This window comes from Taeniopygia guttata, chromosome 10 (genome assembly GCF_048771995.1).
Source record: "Taeniopygia guttata chromosome 10, bTaeGut7.mat, whole genome shotgun sequence".
Taxonomy (NCBI): Eukaryota; Metazoa; Chordata; class Aves; order Passeriformes; family Estrildidae; genus Taeniopygia; species Taeniopygia guttata.
In genome coordinates, this window is record NC_133035.1 from 7,673,683 (window position 1) to 7,688,568 (window position 14,886).

Below are 14,886 nucleotides of genomic sequence, written 5' to 3' on the forward strand. Positions count from 1 at the left end.
TCTGTGTGAAAATCTTGAAAATGTTACTCATGTGGCAAACTCATAAAAACACTTCTAAATCATTAAAATAAACCTGCCTGACTTAGTATTAAATCTCTTATGATCCCAACAATTTACATGAATAATCCAACATATAGGACCATATCTGCAAGGGCAGAGCATGAATATGCATGATATAACCAGTTTAGCTTATGGTCAAAGAATTAAGATTTCATTTGTATGTGGCTTAACCTCTTTTTTTTATTTTTAGGACATTGAGTGTCACTGCTTGACTAGCCAGTTTGTCTTATCTTTGAAAAGTTGTACAAAGTGAATGTTTGTTTCTGTTATTCTGTTAAATGTAACTGTGTGGCATTTAAAGTTACATCTTTCAAAATAGGGAATTTTTGCAAGAAGGTGGGATTCATTAAAAAAAAAAAAACAAAACCAAAAAATCCCAAACCCAATGACCTTTCTATTCTTTTGGGTGCAAATAAATTTAAAATTTTTAATGCTGTGTATGATTCAGTTGAGTGTCTGGAAGATATACTGAGCCATTTAAAGTTGATTTCTAGAAATTCTTGAAGCTACAGTCATCCCTGAAGAAGATACTTTTGGTTAGGTGTGGACAAAAAAATAAATGTTTGGAAAAGATTCCAGCTATACATAAATAAAATTAAGGTAGAGAGTACAAATCATGAATCCAAAGTAAACCATAATAACAAAGATGTGGTTATAATGGAATGTTATGAACTCTGCTCATTTCCAAACCAACATAAATGAGCCAGTTGGAATCTACTCTGTAAGGTATAAAACATGAACACAAAAATTTCTCAAATTTGGTAATGTAAAATAACATTTGTAATAGATTTTAAATAATCTATAGATATTAGATCAAATTCACACACATTAAATTTAGTGGCAAAAGTTTATTAAGACAAGAAAAACAGTATGTTTTGTCCTTGGATATGCAGTACCTGATCTATTCATGTCTAAGTGAGTCTAACAGAAATGACTGTTTTATGACAAATGGCTATTTCCAACATATTTAAGTTCTTGCACATAAATCATTAAAGAAGTAAAGCTAAATATTTGGTGTTGCATCATCTTATACTGATGTGGCTACTCATGATTCCATACTTCAGAGTATTTGAAGTCCTGACCCCAAAAAAATATGTTCTCTTTTGATTCATCCTGATTATTTCTCTGTTAATTAGAAGAGTATTTTTACAGTGGTACTGAAACCAATCCTTTTTTGTAGATATTTTTGCCATCTAATGTTGCAGATTAAGATATAATAAATAATAATGTGTGATTGTTTATGCTACCATTTAAGATGCTGGTTAGCTGCTAGAACATTAATGTTAGAAAGTATTCATGGTGTGCTGATACTATGTGCTTAAATTCTTTAAAAGGTCTGGGGTTAGACTGCTTTTTTGGATTTAGGAATATACATGTGGTTGATCAATCTAATATTAGTATACAGTTTTCATAAAATTTAAGTGGCAAAGCTGTTTTTTATGTCAACCATTAAGATTTGCTGAGGTTGTGAATAATTTAATTTATGATTAATAACATTATCTAAATATAATAGAGGTAGCGCCATACTTCAGCAGATTAAATTTGCCTTTAATGCAACATCAACAAAGAAGATTTAGGTATAAGCAGTTTTGAGGGGCTTGTTTGGTTTTTCTTTTTTTCTGTAAGAAACCTTTGAAAGGTTAGATTTTGTTAGAACTGATGACTTAACAAGTTTGTAGGAGATACTTCTTGCTATCTCTGTGATAACATTTTCTTACAGAAACACAGAAAATCAATTTTGGTGATGTTGTGATAAGCTGTTTAATTAATGTGCTTTTCAAAGTCAATAAATTTAAATAATTTATAGCTCATCTAATGTATGGATGGTGCCTGTAAAGGTATTTTGCAGGAAGCATCCCCTCCAGATAGTAGTTGGAGGTCAGCTGCAATGTTTTACAGTTGTCCTAAAGTAAACTACTGCTCTGTTCTGGGTGTTTGGGTTATGGCAGACAAATTAAAGAAAACTGAATTTATATTGGGGATTGTTTTTGTCAGGTAGCTTTATGCACTTAATTTAGCATTTCGGATCTTAAATTACTTCAGTCATGATTTATAAGGCCTTTCTGGTGAGGAGATCATTCCTCGGGTAGAATTAGAATAAAATAATGCTTACTGTCTTGTATGATTTTTCTTTTAGTGTGGTATTTTAGATTATCACAATCGCTATGGTCTGCTGATTCATCTGCAGTTCATTGCAGAGGGAAATAATTTCTTTGGAGAACTGTTCTATCTAAAGGAACTTATTGATGTGCTTAGCAAGCTGAAAGATCATTGTTGTTTGTGGATAATTGTTTTTGGGATGTGATTGTTGCACAACAATATGTGTGTATATGTTTATTTTCTTCCCCTCCCTTTCTGTGTTTTGGCAAAAATGAATGAGAAAAGGGGCTGGGTGGATGAAGCTGAGATTTTGGTTACTAGAAGGTGAAAAAGATTGTAAACAATCTGTTTTATATGTTATGGGCATATTTGTTCTTTGAGGAGTTTCTTGATGTGAATCTTGTCTCTGTGTATACACATGTATATAATCCATCTGGGTTTTTCAGTGTGGAAACACTGCTGTTTGTGGGATAATTAGTTATTAGTCGTCCCTTTATTTAAAACTTTTTTTTTGTTTTGTTTTTGCTTATCTGTTCAAAACTTCCCACATAAAGCACAATATTGTGCCTGTTAGCTGTGCAACTCCTCTTGCCCTCAAGCTGCTTGTTGAAAAATTGCAGTTAAAGGTCATATGTGTATGCACTGCTTCATGAAGAGATTACTAGATTTTCATATGAAAACAGTTCTAAATATTGAACTAGTGTTTATATGGGTCTGTATAACTGAAGTGTTTCTCTGGAATAGATGAAGAAATTTGGAATAGTTACGACAAACTGGTTACGTCAGCTTCAGCTGATGGGTGCTTCTGAGCATTGGCTTTTATACTGGAACTTAGTCTTGAGTTTTCCTTCCAATATTACCTTTTTTGCCCTTTTCTTTCTAGATGTTTGAGAGAGAACTTGGATACATAATTGTGTATTCAAGGATGTCATCTATTCTTTAGCTACTCCACTAAATGAGGAAAAAACTCCGAACCCTAACATTTCTGTTTGACAAAAGTAGAAAATACAGGTTGTAATTTGGTAAAGAGTTTGGCCTAGCTCTTGAGTTGGTTCCTTATAATAAATGGAAAGTTAGTGTAACAGGATTAAAAGATTCCTGTGACTACCCCAGTGACCACCAAAATTTCACCACTGAAGGATATCCCAACAGTTTTTTGGTCCTGCTCAAATTATTCCTCCGACCTAGAGCAGAAGTAGGAAATGGCATATTCTTTTATTACTTTACTTAAATAAAAGTAAAACTTTTTGAGAAAACAGATTTCTGAATGGTTGTAGCTCCTTTTCCAGAAGAGCCATTTTCTGTAGAACTCAGTATCATTTGTCATATAAGTGAATCACTGGAATTGTTTTAAATTAGTTTAAATTCAATTTAAAGGATGAGTAGAACATATGTAGGCTTTCAGCTTGAAAAGATACGAGAAGACATGTAGCAAGGAGTTGGTTCTTCCTTTTAAGAGTTCTGAACTGTGCGTTATTTACAGAATTTGAGTGGCTTTAGCCAAAAAGTGTTTAAAACTACTTGAAGAAATAAAAAGGCATTTTGATTAATGAGCTAAGTGGTGAGATTGTGTTTCTCACAGCCTTTTTTCCCTGCATGTTACTGTACAGATAGTTACTTTCCATTTAAATTTTAAAAGTTCATTTGAGAGAATTTGCACTTAATTTCACCTTGTATATAGAATTTATATATGAAATCAGACAAATTCTTGTTCTTCCAGCTTTTTCTTTCCTCTCCCCCACACTTTCTTTTGTCTGTCACCATCATAATTTTAGGTAATTCAATTTGCTTATCATTCTGAAAAACTTGAGAATGATTAAAAATTGTATTAAACTTTTACCAGATTTAATCTTTATAGAAAAAATTTAACTTCTCTATTTCTGTGCTTCCTCTTTATAAACACACAGTTTTACTCCGAAAGGTGACTGAAAATGCTGCTTCACAGATTTACTTTTTCAGTGAATCCAGATGTGATTGCTCAGATAAATTTTGGATTTGTTAATTTAGATTTCCAGCTGTTAGCTTTATTCTCATGAGTATTTCAGAGTCAATTACTGGTATAACAGTAAAAAGCAATTTAATCTGCATCTGTGTCAAAGGCTTGCAGGTAGAAGAACTACAGGTGTTATTTTGGGAAATTCCATGTGCCACACAAAGGCAACCTTTCTTTCTGGAGCTGAAATACAAGAATTAGAATACTAATGCTAAATACAAAGCTGAGTTTGTAAATAGATGAGAAAAATGCAGCTGTTAGTTAAATTCTGCCTTTCTTCCTTTGAAGCCTCATGACAAATCCTAAAGAGGAAATCTTCAATACCTCTCTTAGTGTACTTTGCAGAGTATAGCCAGGCATTGCTTTATTTCATTTATAACTTAAAATTATAAAAATCATATCTAAAAATAAGTTGTTCTGGTTTTTTTCAGCAAACAAGAGCACGACTCTTCAGATGAAACAAAAGAATGCAGTAGAAATCAAACAAAAAAAGTTGCATCCATTGAAAAGAGGGAAGACTCATCACTGTCAAATACAGAAAATGTTTGTAGTTTGGAACTCCCTGGCAATGGCTCAAAGAATTCTTTACATGAGAAAAGAGCATACTGTGATTCAGCTAATAGTGAACAGTTATTAGATGACAAACAGAAATGTATTCATGATGAAAGCGAGATGAAAATGTGCCAAAGCTCAGGTGACATTGTCCTGAATGAGCAGACTAAAGTGCGTACCTGGGATGAAACTGCGCTTTCAGCCAAGAATGTGAGGGACTTAAAGCTGACACTGGGGGAAGATGTCAGCTTTGAGCAGTTCCTGAGAAAGAGGGATGAACCTGAATCTGTTAGTTCAGACATAAGTGAACAAGGCAGTATTCATTTGGAGCCTTTAACTCCATCAGAAGTACTAGAGCACGAAGCTACTGAAATTCTCCAGAAAGGTAATGTCGCACCATCATCAAAGAAAGCAGGACAGCTCGCTGAACAAACAGATGAGACTTCTAGAGAAAGCAATCCCAGCAGACTGGAAACTGCAAACAAGACAGATGAGAATGAAGCAAGCTGAAACTGTGTTAATTTTTTTTGTTTTAAACTATGGTAAGAACACCATGGACCATTCCTGATGAGTGTGCTCACGGATGCTAAAGACTTAAAAAATGTTAAGAGGGAGGAGAAGAGACACCAAAGGGAAGTTTGCATATGGAGGTAGCATGTATGTGTATGTATGACTGAATTCATTAAGCTTCAAAAAGGTAACATGTTAAAATATATCTTCCTGTTTCTTGGATGTGATATATTATTAGATTGCTACTTGAAAAGAGGTATAAATTCTAATTTTTTTATAGTTCGCCCAGGATAAGGTGATTTGTTCGCCCAGAAAGTATTTTTCTAAATTCTTTAGTGTGAATATTATTGAACTGGGGATTGAGTAGGAATTAACTTCTGATGCTGATATGGAGCACACTTATAATGGAGGTTATTGGTCTACTGATAGTTTAGGTAAATATAAACCTTGGAACTTGGTGTCACATTCCTGTCCGTAAAAGCACGTAAACAGAAGTATATGAATTCATGCACCTCTGTACAGGTGTAATCCTGCCAGGCTGTAAACTTACCTTAATAAACTTTCAGTGAAAGTGAAATTATTACAATAAAAAATATATTTGTGGGGTTTTCACTGTGCAGGCTGTGCAGAAATACCGAACATAGCTGTACAAAGTAGGACATAATGCTGAAAGTACTGTAGCTTTTAGGCTTTTACCATTGGTTTAATTATTCTTAGCTATAGACCCATAGGAATGGTCTGTAAGTCACACCAAAGTATGGTTTGATGTAAAATGGTTTTAAGCAAAAATAATGAAAACTCCAAACTGGAAAAACCACCTGGCATGCATTTTGCCATTTTGCAGCTGCTACTGGCTAACCTAAAACTAGGACACAAGGGCATATAAAGTAGAATTGTACAGTTCAATTTCAGGACTTTTGTCTAAGTTATGTACAGAAAGATGGCTGCTGGTTTTGATTTGGTTTTTTGGTTTTGGGGGTTATTTTTGTCTTCTAGTTAGCTAGATTTAGGAATGCATATGATTAACAGTAGCTTGCTCCTTTGATTTCATTGCTCCATTTGAAACATTCAGAATGTGCTTTTGACTTACAGTTTTGTTTTTAATGAATGTTAAATGTTTTGAACAGCTGTTAAAGTACTGCTGTAAATTATTACTTTTTGAGTAAATATTTGCAACAAAAATTTGTCTTTGTGTATGATTTTATGCTCAACTTGAAACTTCGGGCATAGCCTTCTGCTTTTTAAAAAGATTTGGTGACAGTTCATAAAAAATAAGTAACTTCATTTTTGTGATTTTTAGAACTATGGTTCATTGGGGATTTTTGTTAGGTTTTGTTTGGTCTGTTCATTCATTTTATTTTAGAATTGAGCAAGTGCCTATGCATAAAAATTTTTTTGTACCTGTGTATTGTGATACGATGTGCTAACCTTTCCAGACTATACAGATATTTTTCTGGCCCATCAGCCTGCAACTGAAGTTTGCATTGTCCTCATAAGCTCACCAAACTCAGCTGCTGAGTCTAACAGTATTAAAATGTAGAGACTATCCAGCTTACTACTGGGACCTCTAAATAAACCAGATCTCAACAGCCTCAGAAGTTCCTTCAAACTCTAGAGTGAAGCATAATTTTAATTTTGGACTGCATCTTCGTTGTCATCCATGCACTTGTAGAAGACTTTTAAAAAGGAAAAGTGGAGCAGTTTATGTATTCACAGCTCTTTGAGATCTGCCTCTTGGAGAATTTCAAATACCATAATACATGAAAAAGCTGAGAAAAATAAGTTGCATTATTCCTTTGCTCTTTAAAGATTTTAGTGAAATCATTAAATAGTGGTTTGGTTAACCAGTCTGATGTGTTCATGCTTTTACACATGCAAGGTTACTCAATGTGAAGCTTTATTTTATGCAATTTAAGGCAGGTAATCAACTACAAACTGGATGGGTATGTTACCAAGTGAGTTCTGAATGCATCTGTGTTGGAACCCAGGGAAATCTGTAGTATTTTAATCTGATTGGTGATCTTCCATGCAAATTATATATTTTGAATAATTCTCTGATATGTGGTGTTAGAAAAGATAAAGTTCAACTGGAACCAGTTGCGATACTTGAAATTTCCACATGTGTCTTTTATTATGCATTTAAACTTTTAAAACATCTATCATTTTAATAAGAATTTGGAAGGATTTGGCCACACAGTGTTGAGAAAAGGTGATAAATAGAATTCAAACACCTGTGTATTTGGCAGAATTATATCCATATCATCTCAGCTGCTTGTTACATAAAATGTCATTTGTTTCAAACCATGTTGATAATGCTTATGCAAAAAGTAATGTTAGGTAAAAACCACTCAAATATCTTCTGGTCCTTCTGAAAGAAGAGGTGAAAAAACTTGATTGTTCTAGCAAGATCATCGGATAGCTTTCCATATACAGGGAAGGAATATCATGAAAATACTGGCATGGTATTTTTGTGAAGGAGGAGAATAAAACTCGTTACTATTTTTCTCATATGAAGTAATAGATATGCTCATAAATACTGTAAGGAACTGCACAAGTACAACAATAAATTTCTATAATGTTATTTGGGTAGTTTCCCACAGAAGAGTGAAGTTGAATTGGTACTTTTGGCAGAAGCTGCTGTGGAGGATTAAGTTTTCATTATGCATTTTTAGTTAACTGAACACAACTGTATATGATTCAATTTGTTATTTCTGAGTAATTTAAAAGTTTTTTTTTCCATCTAGCCATCAGTAGTTCTTAGTGTGTCACCTCTCTTTTTGTCCTGGAGAAGACATTTCACCTGTAGTTTTCATTGCCTTATCAAAAACCAGTCACTTAATTCTTGGTGTCCATAGTAGAATCACCCTTTCCCCTCACCCCAGCTTGTTTATATTGTGCTTATTTTTAAGGAAGTCATGTCCCACATGTATGCTGTTTATATTATTGTCATTTAATAGAAAACCGCAGTCATCATGATGATCTGTGAACATTCAGTCACTTGGATTTTCCTCAAGTGCAACCAGTGTCTGTTTGCCTTGTGCAGCTTGGGAGAGAAGCTTTGGTTCACCTGTGATTCAGATTTTCTAAGTGGAATGGCTGAGTAAATGTAAAAAAAAAAAAAAATCCAATTGTAGCACATACTGAATTATAAATATTGGGTGATGTATTCTAAAGAAGAAAGTTTTTATAATAAAGCTATCTACTTTTCCTTGGGCAGGGAGAGAGAAGAGCCTTGGGCAATATGTATTAAATCTCATTTCTGTCATGCTACTTCTAGAAGGAATCAAAAACTAAATGTCAGGGTAAAGAATCTTGACAAATGCTTGTATTCTGCAGCACCTTAAATAAAAGATCTTAAAGCTTTTCTGCAGGCATTAAGCATTGTTATTTATATGCTGGCATGCAGAAAAGTCAGGTTTTTGTACTGTTAGATACACAAATACTCCATTAAAGACTGTGACCATAGGCTGTGACAGCAGAATTTTGTTAGACCATTTAGATTTTTTTTGTAGTGGTCAAATTTATACCTAATTGTTCTCTTTTTGTTTTCATTAGTGTTGGTTTTTTCAGCTTGTGAACTTACTTTGTCTAGTTGTATCCTGTATATTTTGATGCTTCACATGCCTTTAATAAAAGAAAAAGGTAAGTATGTTTTATGATTACATTGAATGATTTTTGCTTTGAAGAAAATGTTTATTCCAGTTTTAATGTAGTTCAAAAGGACAGTTCTTAGTCCCTCAATGAAGGATGGCATGATCTCCTCTGAACATTGTTTTTATGCAGGATTTTGACTCTAATTTTCCCACTTAATTCTGTCCTAAAAGGGGAAGTATGTTGACTGGTATTTTATATTAGCTTACAGACACTACACAGAGTTCCTTTGAGTCTTGGACTGTTATAGCTCTAAGACAGCTAATCAAAATTTTGTATTCAGTTATTTCATTGACCCGAATTAAGCTTGTAAAGTTGGTATTTCGTTTTTGCACCAGATTAAAGAAAAAAAAAATTGGAAAATGTTTAGTTGTGCCTTCAAGGTGCTATAAAGTTAATGTGTTTATTGACATAAAAATGTGCTGGGTTTGTTGACGGGCTCTTTCCTGTTGAAACCATTATATCAGGGAGGCTGAGTTTTTTCTGACAACCAGAAAGGTAACTGTGATGTTATATCTGTATCTGCATTTATGTTTGGGCAAATTTATGATCATATTAAGAACTGCTCAAATTATGTGTGTGAGCTGTAATCAGGCCAAAATAAGATCAAGTCTGTGATCAAAACTGGTAGCTTTTCAGCAAGCAATTCTCCATTTTTAAGCAGCATTGCTAGGTTGCTTATGTTATGAATCTAATGTAAATAAATGGCATTTCATACTCAAGTTCACTAAAGTCTCAGTGTTAGGCAATTAAGTCAAAAGGGCTGTTTTCTCCAAAAATTTTTGTGAATAAAGTGGTTTCTTCATGCAGGAAGTTGTCTCATACTGACAAAGTATTGAAAATGTAACCTTCATATATAACCTTTACTCATAAATAGTGTAATTAAGAATTAGTCCTTTTGATTAAAGGAAAATCACCTGCAGGTCTGTTCCTTACAGCCTCTTGTGTTTTTCATATGAATCTGTCATGATATTCTAGCAACCAATTGAAGCCCTTGTTTTCTTTTTTACTGCTGTAGAATTGGAACATGAATGCTTAATAGTTTTTAAATTGTGTGTGTTTAAATTACCTGTGTGTTTACTGCCTGAAATGAGGACTGAATTTCGTGCACCAGTTTCTCAGATTTTCAGGCAAGATTTGTCTTTCCACCTAATCTTGGAAAGACTTCACTACTTCTTGGGGCTAGCAAGCTGAAGGCACACAGTATCATTTCCCAGGTTATTTAATGAAATCCAGTGTATTTGTTAGGTATCATTTAAATGGGACAAACTAGAGGCAGTCAAAATGAATCCCAGGACTGTGAGTAATTAGGAATAATGCAGCCTTACAGTAGAACTTCAGAAACACAGAACTTGATAGACAATAATCCAAGCACTCTTCTTGACTAGGTGAGCTACTCAGCTGTCTTGGAAGCTTTTAATATACTGTTGCCTCTTAATTGCTATTCATATTTTGACAATAATAAAAATATGTTGTCCTCACACATAATTTATGGTTTATATGTGTTTACACAGTCCTTACAAATGTGTGGGTTATTTCCATCAAAAAATGTATTGTTTGAGAGAGCTTACAGTCTACTTGCACCATTATGAGAATTTCTTGGTCACATCTCTTTAGCAAAACATACAAACAACAAGGAGAGGGAAGTATGAAAAAAATGTTTAGAAGGTCAGTCTTTTGCTTATCCTTAATTAGAGTGGGTAAAATATATCCACTGTGATCTGACTCCTTGCCATAAAAGCTGTATTCTCTTCCTTATAGGTGATGCTAAAGGTGATAGGAATTGTGAACAGAATCTCCAGAGAAAATACAAAGCTAACAGAGTGTTACTGGATTACCAAGATGCCTCACTGCAATAAAAGATCAATAAGATGCAGCAGAAAATGGGCACTTTACTGTGAATGGAATATAGAACATCTAGAAGGAAAATGCTTCTACTTTTAGTCTTTTATTTAATAAGAGTTTGGTTAATGAAAGTAGACATCTCTATTAAGAAACAAGAGATTCTGTGCAGCATCAGACAAAACTGTTACCAGTCACATCATAGCACAAAGATTTGACCTGGCTGTAAACTGATATTCTTGAGTTTAATGTATACCAAATAGTTAAAGATCAATAATTTATTAAGTTTACTGGGTCCAAACATAGTCCCTGTCAATCAAGTGAAATATATATAATTGCAATGTATCTGGCTATGGGGAGGTGAAAAGCATTTTCTGCAGCTCACCTGTATTACCCACTATCAACTTTTGTCTCAGTCTTGGAGTCAGCTTCATTTACCCTGCTGAACATGCAGAGAAGGAAACACTTATGCTTGTTGGAAATCTAGAGAAAACCAAATAAATACTTGGGTATAAAAGTAAAAAAAGTGACTTCCCCACTGTGCCAGCAGGTAGAATGCTGTGATTGTAGAGGTCATGCCACAGAACCATTGATCAGGCTCTTCCACATAGTGTCCAGTGGAGCTCTAGAGGAAGTTACTGAAGCTGAAAACAGCTAAAAAAAAAATGCAGATTCATCTGTTTAGGTTTCACAAGAGTGCCCTTTAAAATTCCAGTGGGTTCTGCATCAGATGCTTGTATTTTTGTTATTCCCATTGTCAGCAAGTTCTGTGTTGCAAATTGTGCATGACGAGAAAAGTCAAAAGGTAAATGTTGATCAGAAAAAAATTCACAGAAGAATTCTTTTGTTCCACACATAGTTGTGTGAATAAACTGGATTTCCTGGGAACACACGTACGGAAAAGCTTTCCAGGCAGGTGCTGATGTGGAGCAAAGGTGTGAGCAGCCCTTCTACTGCCTGGGAAGGGCTCTGCCTGCAGCTGCTGTGAAGGTGAAGCAGACAAGGCGTTGCTCTGTGTGTAGGGGGATGACTGCAGTAAGTGCCTGTGAAACCACAGCTTACTGGTATTTGCACCCTTCCATGGACTGTTGCAGTATGTGGAGGGTAAATGAATTTTCAGGGTTAACCAGTGACAGTTGTGAAATGGAGATGTGCTTAACTGGATGTGATACGAGAGATCACAAATGGAGTCCCTACAGGCAATCCAGACAATGACTGCTCCCATTGCTACACAAGAAAGAGGGTTGTTTAGGGTTTGTTGTGTTTTTTGTTTGTTTGTTTGTTTTGTTGGTTTTGGTTTTTTTGTTTTGTGTTTGTGGGTTTTTTTTAAAAATACAATATAATTTTCAAATTATGAGTGAAAATTCGGGTGAAACTGAGCTTCGACATACTCAGTAATGAGCTAAGAGAGCTTGGTTTGCAGTAGCTGTAGTGGTGATAGAGATTGTAACCATTATAAGAGGATATTAGTGAAACTGAAAATAGGAGTAATTGGACCATGTTCAGATGTTGAAAAACTTGGCACAAGGGCAAAGAAAACAACTGTAAAATATTCTGGGTCTCCTAGATTGGAATTTGAGAGTCTTCTTGTCAATGAAACATGATAAGTTTATTAAATATGTTACAGAATGTATGAGAAAGCTGGTTTTATCTGCTACAGTTTTTATCCTTAATTTCAGCTGTATGTATGCTACTGCAGCTTCAGGACATCTGGGTACAGTGATTTTTTTTCATTTCTGCACCTGCAAGTGTAAGTACACACATAAACAAAAAAGAAATTAAATCTTTCACAAAGCCAAAGAGAAAGAAAAAACCCAACCAGGCATGAAGCTCAGGGGAGCAGTATGACAAGTGCTGAGCTGTAAACAAGCTTGAGAGGGATTTAATTCTTATGACAAGCACCAGTGGTAGCATCTCACATGGACTCGGCATATGCACACATTTCAGAGGAGGAATCACAGAGGACTTAATGCAAATATAAAAAAGCTCAAAGCACATTAGCCTATGCTGTTCTAAAAATAACCCAAAAAATCAGGATGAGCAAGGGTTGTAATTATCTTGATTTTTCGGATTTTTGCCACTTGAAGGAGGTTTTGTGGTTTGTGCTCACATTATAATTAGACTTTATAACATGCAAACTACAAACTCTTTAGGATAGGGATTGGTTCATATTTGGAGAGCAAGTTCAGCAAGACTTCATTGGGTGGTATTTTTAGGGTGATAGTACAATACAGCCACAGAGTAATAGCTGCTGTTATAAGTTTTAAAGAAGCTTATTTTAGGTCATGGGATTTTTGTTGTTTGTTAAGGAAAGAAAAATAATATGTAATTTGGTATCCATATTAAATTTTAAAAGCCTTTCATGCACACTTCTTCCCTAATTGCAGTCAGGTCCTTTCTCTCAAATATACTTGTAACTGCCTCATTTCTCTAGCAACATTCTGAAGAGTACACACTGCAAACCATCCCCAGCACGCTGTACTTAAGCAGATTTCTCCATGGCAGTTGATGAGTAGTGCTGCAAGATGTAGCCTGTTTTCATTTCACCTTCAAACAGCTTTGGGATGAGTAGCACATGCTCCCTGTGCTCCAGCCACTGGATAAGTTTGGCTCATTTAAGAAATTAGAGTAGTGCTTTATTCAACTTAGATCTTCACTTCGATATTTTCTTTTCTGCTTTCATCAGTCTGCAAAACATTAATGGTTACATTTACTAGCAAAGGGTTAATAATCCCTGGAACTCTGCAGGCTTAGCCAAATGCTATTGTGTTGTAGTTAGCTAAAAAAATTAGTTTAACCACAATTTAGATTTCACTGCAGAAGGTAGACTCTAGGAAGAGAGTCTCTCTTGGACCCAATTTTCCTTGCTCACTTAGATGGTTGATAATTGGGTAAACATGTTACTTAACAAGAGTTCTGTTATGTTTTAAATATGCTGAATTTGAAATAGCAGTTTGCAACACTGATATTTCTGGATTCACATGTGAGATTTTATGCATGTGCGCAAATTACCTTTCATTTGTATGATGGTTCTTATCCTATTTCTGGATCTGTGTCTTTTATTACAAGATAGAAAATGGCCCTTCATTTGCAGTAGCTGTGACTAACCCTCAAAATAACAATTAACAGGGTTGACTTCACCAGTGGAGTAGTTTGTCACCTTTGGCACAGAAAGCTAAAACTACTCTTTCCTTCTCTCACAAACACATTAACTGTTTTAAATATTTTTATTATTATTTTTATTTCTATATTTTTTCTTTTAGGGACAAGTGAACATAGGAAGGGCTCATTTTGTTCTACAGTGAGTATTCTAATGGATTGCAAGACTGTTAATAAGCATTATGTCTTCTTGGAACCTGTAATTATTTACTTTACTAATTGAAAATGACCTGGATAGATCAATGAATGGAAGAGCACAATATCAGAATCCTTTTTTGCCAAGTGACTAGAAGGAAAATTCTTTGTTACCAGAGCAGATGGAAACTCTGTTTCAACTGTTCATTATTTACAGAAGTTTTGAGAATCATGTATAGTTTAAAATACTGAAGTGGTTTAACCAAGCATTAAAATTCAAGCATCTCTGAATCTTGAAAGCCAAATGCTGCTGTAGTTTGGATCCTGTAGTGTTTAATTTATGTTTGAATATTGATTATAGTGCTTCATATTGCAGAAAGCCACATAGTTCTTTGCATAGTTCTATACAAATATCTCTTCTTAAGGAGGGTCTCTATATATATTTTTTGTTATTAACAGAAATTGTGTTCATTGAACATTATTGCATGCTCTGTTATTGAGCCTAGCTCACATTTCTAGTGGCGTAATTAAATCAAGTGAATAGCAGCTACCAGTAACTTACAGTTTAAATCTTGCTACATTTTTTTAAGTGAGACAGTACTTTTAGTCCTCTGGTTGCTTATATTGGTCTGAGCGTTCAGAAGGTTGAAAATGCTGCATTTACTAGATTTCTCTTGGTAAAAGACAGGCATTCATTCTGGGTGATGAAGATGATTTTTACCAGAATGCAAAATTACCCTAAACCATTTTAGGATAGAGTTTAAACCTTGCTGCATTAATTTCAGCCCTCTGTAGATGCACAGGCCAAACATCAGTAACCTGCAAGATTTGTTAAAGGCTTTACTCTCCTAATTCCCACTGGGGTATTTTAATGTTGACAGCTG

General features: G+C 34.6%; 1 protein-coding gene across 6 annotated transcripts in view; it reads left to right on the forward strand.

The window, feature by feature from the left end:
* Positions 1-6,397, forward strand: part of ZNF280D (zinc finger protein 280D) — a 40,895-nt gene extending 34,498 nt beyond the window's left edge. For 5 of the 6 annotated variants that reach the window (XM_030281162.4, XM_072934188.1, XM_072934190.1 and 2 more), the window contains one exon: positions 4,585-6,397. In XM_030281162.4, coding sequence (XP_030137022.3) covers positions 4,585-5,215 — 631 coding nt within the window. In that variant the 3' untranslated portion in view covers positions 5,216-6,397. The remainder of the gene's footprint in view (positions 1-4,584) is intronic. The other variant, XR_012057670.1, reaches the window with a different exon arrangement.
* Positions 6,398-14,886: the final 8,489 nt, after the last annotated feature.